The sequence below is a fragment of the Lactuca saligna genome, chromosome 6 (genome assembly GCF_052625555.1).
Source record: "Lactuca saligna cultivar CGN05327 chromosome 6, ASM5262555v1, whole genome shotgun sequence".
Lineage (NCBI taxonomy): Eukaryota > Viridiplantae > Streptophyta > Magnoliopsida > Asterales > Asteraceae > Lactuca > Lactuca saligna.
This window is the reverse complement of record NC_136422.1, coordinates 37,362,954-37,370,998: the sequence shown is the minus strand read 5'-3', so window position 1 is coordinate 37,370,998 and position 8,045 is coordinate 37,362,954. Positions and strand designations below refer to the sequence as shown.

Sequence of the window (8,045 nt, the reverse complement as noted above, 5' to 3'; positions counted from 1 at the left end):
GACTTTTGTGCTGGGCCCAACCAGGACTAAATTGATGTGTTCGATTAGAAGTCCTATATCATCACAAATCAGAAATCGGGAAACATAGATTCTGGACAAAGAGATTGATTATATTCCATGTCTTATGTCTAGGGATATCTAGTAGAACGAAGAGTCATGTGATCACTTATCTTAGGACACGTAACTGACTGGGTCAGAGTTTAACAACAGCTTTTGGAAGCTACAATTTGCTGGTCAAATTTATAAGTCATACTAGCAATTATAGTTACAGACTTATCCAAGTGGGAGACTGTTGGATTAGGTGTCTAAGCCCATAACTATAATTGGTATGTACTTGAATTGAAGAAACCCTAGGGCCGAAATTGCATACTCTCTCTACCCTCTCTCCTTCAAGTTTCCTTCTTGCTAGTTCTTGGGTGTGACCCCATTAGAGGCATTACATTTGTGGTGCTAAGCTTCCAAGAAGATCAAGATCAAGATCAAAAGGATTGTCAATTGTTTACTATAACAATTGAAAGGTATGTAACTCTTAAACCCTAGTTAGTTATTTTCGAAAATAGCCTCTCTCTCCTCTAGGGTTCTTGTTTTGCAATTCAAAGTTATATGTTCAATAGTTAAAACATAGATCCAAAGTAGGTTGCATGTAAGCTTAGGAATTGTTTTTCTAGTTTATTTGTTTTACCTAAAACCATCAGTTGTAGGTTTGACGTTTGTTTTGGTAGGGTTTGCATCTCCAACCGTGAAAGAGGAGTAGCAAGAGGGACACAAGCCGAAAAGTCAGAGAAGACGACGAAGATGGAGGGACGATCACATAGGGACATCGACAAAGGAGATACCGTCAGCAGAAGAGAGCAGAAATACAGTTACCATATACCATTTTAGCCTTTTAGGGTGTAATTTCATTCTTAGGAACAATTGAATACATATACAAGATATACATGATTGGGCCTACTATACATAATACAAACAATGGGCTGACAACTAATGGACTAATATACATGTGGGCTAACATACACTAATGTTATGAATTAAACATCGTTCATTTCCGAGCATTAACCTTACACAAGCACTAAAATATTTTCATTTATGTGAATGTGTCTTGCTTTAATCAGCAAATTCTCTTTAAAAGCTCATATGATCTAACAAGACCGCTTACGCATGCAAATCTTTTGGCATCGATCTTGTATTGCATAAATATAAGCATTTAATAACATATACGCGCAAATTCATTTGAATATATGCTTATTTTAACCACATAAATTTCATAATATATCTTTATATTCTTAAATCCGTTTGTTCAAACCCATATTATACACACCATTTTATTATAATAAAGCATATCTACATACACCAATTATTTTGGAAAGAATCTAAAGCCCATTACTTTAATTACTTAATTAACAAAATTATCAAACTTATATAAAACATTATTTCAAAAAAATCTCACTGGCTATGCCACGGGGTTAAGAGAACGTGAGAGAGGTGGGGTAGCATTGTTGTTGTTATGTTGTATTCTTTAATGCATTTTTTTAATATATAAATATTATTCAAACATTCACAATTTATTTTCATTCCTTTTTTAACCCCCTCACCTCTCCCCCTCCTCTCTTCCAGGAAGCACCTCATCATCTTCATCTTCATCTTCTCCAACATTTCTAGAGAGAGAAACTGAGATTCTAGAGAGAGAAAAAGTAAGATATGGAAGGTGAAACACGATCAAGATTCAAGAGAATATGCGTCTTTTGTGGTAGTAGCTCAGGAAAGAAACCAAGTTACCAAGAAGCTGCCATTGAGCTTGGAAAAGAACTGGTATATATACATTTTTCTCATATTTATAATCCACATTTCTTTATAATCTACATTGTTTTCAAGATTCTTTTTGCATGTATAACAACATTATAAACCCTAACCCATCTCGTTTTTCTCTTATCTAACGATTTAAAACCCTTTTTTTTCCAAGAACCCATTCTTTCTTTTTCGTTTCTTGATTTACTATTAAAAAAAGTTTCTATCTTTTTCACCATTTCAAACAAAAACAAGCTATACCCATATAAACCCATAACCCATTTCATTGTTATTTGATCTTATACTGTTGTTAAATAATAATCCCCTTTGTTTGGTGATAAACGAAGAATGTAAGTTAGGGTTTATGTTTCGCATGAGAGAGAGAAGAGAGAAGAAGAAAGAAGAGAGAGAAACTGCTAGCTGTTACCTGGGTGTCAGTTGAGCAGCCTTCTTGCATGATCGAAAGTTTATGGTGGAAGGGTGTAAGAAAACAACAAATTTATTTATAAAAACAAAAAAAAAATGGTGTGCTTATGAATGGGGAACCAAACGTGCCTTGTTAGTATAATGTCCATTTCTTAAGCATGTTTTCACACAAAACAAAGTCGTTCATCATCACTTTTTCGTTCATGGGGTTCGATGAAAATTAATCGGTTTTTGTAGTTGTTCAACTTATTAAATAATTGAATCTTGAACAAAGTGTTCTTCAAGTAACTGTTTGTCTATGTGTTTTTAGTTTTGTTTATTATGAAAAAAAAATGGTAAATAAGTGGGTGTGTGACACGTGTAAATGGTTTTTATGCAAATATTTGAAGGTGGAAAAAAGGATTGATTTAGTGTATGGAGGTGGGAGCGTGGGTCTGATGGGTCTTGTTTCTCAGGCAGTTCATGATGGTGGGCGCCATGTTCTAGGGTATGCTCTCTCTCTAGCCTTTTCAATGCATCTATATATATATATATATATATATATATATATATATATATATATATATATATATATATTATAAAGATTTTTATATAAATGTTTAGTTATGTTACGTTTATTAAACTCAAAACAGTTATACATTTGTAAAAAAACTTACATGGGTTGCTTTAATTTTACGTTTCTTGTACATATACAGATTAGATATACTCTCTTTCTTGATCATGAACTTTGAATTTGTTATAAAGATTTATATGATATTTAGTTATATTACATTTATTACACTTCAAAAATACAGATATAACTTATACGTTTATAAAAACTTACATGGGTTGTTTTAATTTTACATTTCTTGCATAATGTACACTTTCTTTATTGATCGTGACCTTTGAATTGGTCTATAATATACGATTTTAATTTTTTTTGTTATAAAGTTTTACATGATATTTATTTATATTACAGTTACTAAACTCAAAAAAGTTATACCTATATAAAAACTTAAATGGGTTGCTTTAATTTTATGTTTCTTGTATATATTTAGTTATATAACATTTATTGACGTAAAATAGTTATACATTTTTCTTATAAAGATTTCTATGATATTTCGTTATATCACATTTATTAAACTCAAAAAAGTTTTACGTTCATAAAAACTTACATGGGTTGCTTTAATTTTATGTTTCTTGTATATATTTAGTTATATCACATTTATTGGCGTAAAACAGTAACACATTTTTTTTATAACGATTTATATGATATTAAGTTGCATCACATTTTATTAAACGTAAAACAGTTACACATTTATAAAAACGTAAATCGGTTGCTTTAATTTTACGTTTCTTATAAATGTACTCCCTTGATCGTGACCTTAATTTGAATACATCTTTACATCTATGGTTTTCGTGTATTCATAAAGATTTATATATACAAGTAATAATAAACATATTAAAGAAATGGAAACTCGAGCTTATATAAAAGACAAATAAAGAACATATGTTCATGCATGTTTTCACATTACTCGATGAGAAATGAGTAGTTGCAGACATCATGGGATCAAATGCTTAAAAAACTCTGAAATCTGTACTTAATCAACCCCTTTGTCATTTTGTTTTTACCTTTTTTCTGTTCGAAACTGAACATAAACATCAAGAGTTTTAAAAAAGTATCGACATATTTAATTTCGTGAAAGATTGAAACCATAATTTTTATTTTTTTTAATTATTTTCTGAACATTACACTATTTATACGAAACATCTTTTGGTCTATAAACACACTGTCAGTCCACTCTGGGACTTTTGTTCATAGAAAGGTAAAACATATCATGTAAAAAAGCCTTCTTTTGTAGAAAGTAAGATACCTTTTTAATACCTTTTCGATCAAAAAAAAAAAAAAAAAAACCTAGTAAAATTACATATTTGCCCTTCCACGTCTACATACCTTTTTGATTGATATTTTTTATCGTGTTTCTCGCAGAGTTATACCAAGGACGCTAATGCCACGAGAGGTATATATTTATATTCAGAAACCTTCAAATCAAAGTCGTGTTCTGATGAAATTCCCAGAGTTGTACATTATGCAGTGGGAGTTGTACAGTAGTCTGAATTTGGGAATTAAAGTGTCGCCATTAATATATATAGCTTCTTTATTATGATTAGACATGTCTTGATCATACAAACTGCATATACTCAACTCCACTTCACATCAGTTTCGAAACTTTTTTGTTTCTTCGAACCATAAATAGCAATAAACCAACTTTTCTATTTCTAATTTGGTTACTCGTTCTACTCTAACTGATCTTGTTCTATTTCGTTTATAAAAAGTAAAAACAAATCATGTTTTCAACTATTTTAGTCCCTTTAAAATCATGGGTTTTTGTTAAACTTATAAAAACTAGAATCTTTATTAAGTTTCGTTACATTTTTTTAATAAATTTTTTGTTTAATTGATTAAACAGATAACTGGTGAGACAGTAGGCGAAGTGAAAGCAGTGGCTGATATGCATGAAAGAAAAGCTGAAATGGCTCGTCAAGCTGACGCCTTTATTGCTCTTCCAGGTTTATTTATTTATTTTTTTTAAATAATTTGTTTTTTATAAAGATTCGTAATCTTGAGCATAAATGGATAAATTCCTAGGTATAATTAATTTTTTAAAATAAACGTTGTAGTTTTTTAGTTAAACTTTTATACGAAGGTTAATGTAACAAATGGATAAAAAAACGATTTGAGATAGTAAAAGACATCATTGTATTAAAAAGGTGTTATCAATAAGTAAGTTACTTTCACAAAAATACTTTCTTAAGATGGTATTTTGTGAACAAACATTTTAGTTACGTATCTTTATTATGATATGGTTTTGTACATTTGTGTCCTTTGAAAATCTTAAGTGATTCGTTACCCTTTATGAAATTAATCATTTTTAAAACACTTAAATAAAGATTCGCAATCTTGAACGTAAACCACGTTGTATTTTTTATAATTCATAATCATGTAAACAAACCGATAAATTCCCATATATAAATCCCTTCTTAAAACATACGATATTTCACAAAGATTCCTAATCTTAAATAATTCCTTTTCCACACCACTTTACATTTCACAAAGATTCACAATAATCATGTAAAATAAACGGATAATTTTTTTTTTTTTAAATTAAAACCCATTTTATAATTTCTTTCAAAAAGATTAATAATCTTGAAAACATATGTATGTGAAAAATCTCAGGTGGCTATGGCACTCTTGAAGAACTCCTTGAAGTTATCACATGGGCTCAACTCAAAATCCATCACAAACCCGTAAGAACTTGTACATTATGCAACGATACTTGTACCTCATTTCTCAAACGTATTAATCAAATCCAACATTACAAGAATTAATAAAAAGAAAATGGGCATCTTTTAATCGGTCAAATGCATCTTTACATGGCTCTCGAATATATATTGTAGGTCCGATTTATTTAATTAGAGTGAGTTTTTATTTAATAATAATATTATTTAATAAATGTATCGAACTTATTTTGTGGATCATGTCCAGGTTGGTTTGTTGAATGTGGAGGGTTACTATAACTCATTGCTGTCGTTCATAGATAAGGCGGTTGATGAAGGTTTTATCTCACCAACTGCCCGCCGGATTATTGTCTCAGCCCCCACCGCCGGTCAACTCGTCAGACAGCTAGAGGTTAGTTTATAATTATTTTTAATTTTTTTCGTATGTATAAATATATTTTGATTATTATTGTTATTTTTAATTATGAAAACAAGAATTAGTTATAGATATTCGAAGCAGCTTGTGGAGAATGTTTAGAATAATCAAAAAATCACTTTTGAAAGAATTCTATTTGATTATTATTAATAATACAATGTATAAATGATTGATTGAAGGGTGATTCTAAGAAAGTTTAAAGAGTGTTACGATATTAAAATCAAGAAAATTAGTATATTTTTGAGTGATTTTTTTTTTTTTTTTTTTTACTTGGGTGCTAAAGTCAAGAAAGTTCTAGAAGTAACCTTTTCATGCATATGTAAATCAAGAAAATTGGAGAAATGGTTTTTGGCTTTACATGCGTAAAAGTAAATTTGACTAAAAGTGGATATATTTTGGACCAAAACTATATATGAATAAAATAATCAAGATTTTTTTTTAAAAAAAATAACGTTTTCATGCGTATTATAATCAAGAAAATTAGATATATGATTTGTTGATTTTATTTCATGCATAAGCAAATTAAAGACGTAACTTTCTGGCATGTTAAAATTAAGAAAACTAAGGAAATGATTTGATGATGCGTATTGAAATTTAGAAATTGAAGATATATTAAAATATAGGGAGTTATAAAATCAAGAGAATGAAATGAATAATTTATATAATAAATAAAAATTCAGAGAATTAAATATATAGATCTGGATTTCAGGAATTTGTGCCGGAGTATGATGAAATTGCAGCAAAGTTGACGTGGGATGAGGTGGATAGACTAAATTATGTGCCGGAGGCCGGAGTTCCGACGTAGGTGGTGGCGGTGGATGGTGGAGTTTTTTTTGGGTGAAATTAGTAGTGGGGTTTATACAGTTTGGGGTATATATGAATGATATATATACAGACTTATGATATGGTACATCTCCAGGGGCATTTTTGGTATTTTGGCGGAATTATATCCTTTACAAAACTCTAAAAATATTAATGTATATGATATCATGTGGAGATGATACTTTTGTTTTAACCTTTTGCAAGTTTGATGCTTATTTTTATATTTTATGTTATTGTTTATGTGAATTTGTTAGCGACTTATTAACAAAATCTATCTTAAGAAGATAATAATCTTTATTTTAATATTTCCCTTATGTAACGGGGGTATTCACGAAAAATAAATTAGTTCATATTAATAATTTAAATATATGAGAAAATAAGAAAATATAATATGATCATAACTACTTTTCAACTTTAATATGTGTTATTAACTTTTGTACAAATACTATAAATTTTTTGATAATTTATAATCTATTTTTATTTTTGTTAAATTAAATCTATTAACTAACCAAAAAATAACAAAATTTTATATTAATTGGGTCGGGTTTGGGCTGATAGGTTATCGGTGATGGTTAAAATATATTAATCCAACCCAAGACATATATATATATATATATATATATATATATATATATATATATATATATATATATATATATATATATATATATATATATATATATATATATATGGGGTTGGAAATATCATTCATACCCAACTTATATAACCCGTTTAAATATATGAGTTAGCGGGTTGATTTCGGATCAAAGTGTTGACTAGTCATGTCGGGTCAAAGTGTTGACTAGTCATGTCGAGTATTTTTTACATGTTAAATTTATACTAATTAAATACATCTTTAAATTAATTAATAATTAGTGGTTTATATTGATTAGAATAAAATGAACAACCAGCTGCTAGATGGGATAGGGCTTTTCACATGCTTGAGATAAGACAGATCTTTTTTAGGCATTAAAGACTATAAAGGCTGGATTTCCCCGATGGAGAGGCAACCAACAGGCTGTGCTCAGTCTTTTCAGAATCGGATTGAGTGGTTCGGGACGGAATCTCTTTGACTTTCTGGTGCCATAGCTTCGACTCCACCCCAGAAATAGTAATAGGAGGTACCTTCTTGGCTTAGGCTTGCAACTTCACTTACTTTATGGCCTTGCCGCCTTTTTATAGCAGAAGCTAAGCGCTTGAAAAGCGCCTACTCTTTCAAGCCCTACCATTAGATTGAATAAAATGAAAGCTGCTTGCCCTCAGTAACTAAGGTAGAAAAATCAGCAGATTGAATAACTTCTCTAAAAGGAGTCTTAAG

The 8,045-nt window shown here is 29.7% G+C and overlaps 1 protein-coding gene across 1 annotated transcript; it reads left to right on the top strand.

Annotated features, from left to right (window-relative positions):
• The first annotated feature begins 1,587 nt into the window (after positions 1 to 1,587).
• Positions 1,588 to 6,920, top strand: LOG7 (Putative lysine decarboxylase family protein). The gene is made up of 7 exons (XM_078959807.1): positions 1,588 to 1,809; positions 2,601 to 2,698; positions 4,181 to 4,211; positions 4,662 to 4,761; positions 5,429 to 5,499; positions 5,738 to 5,881; positions 6,615 to 6,920. Exons 1-7 carry the CDS (start codon positions 1,699 to 1,701, stop codon positions 6,708 to 6,710), a joined length of 651 nt encoding a protein of 216 aa, XP_078815933.1. The 5' UTR covers positions 1,588 to 1,698; the 3' UTR covers positions 6,711 to 6,920.
• The last annotated feature ends 1,125 nt before the right edge of the window (positions 6,921 to 8,045 follow it).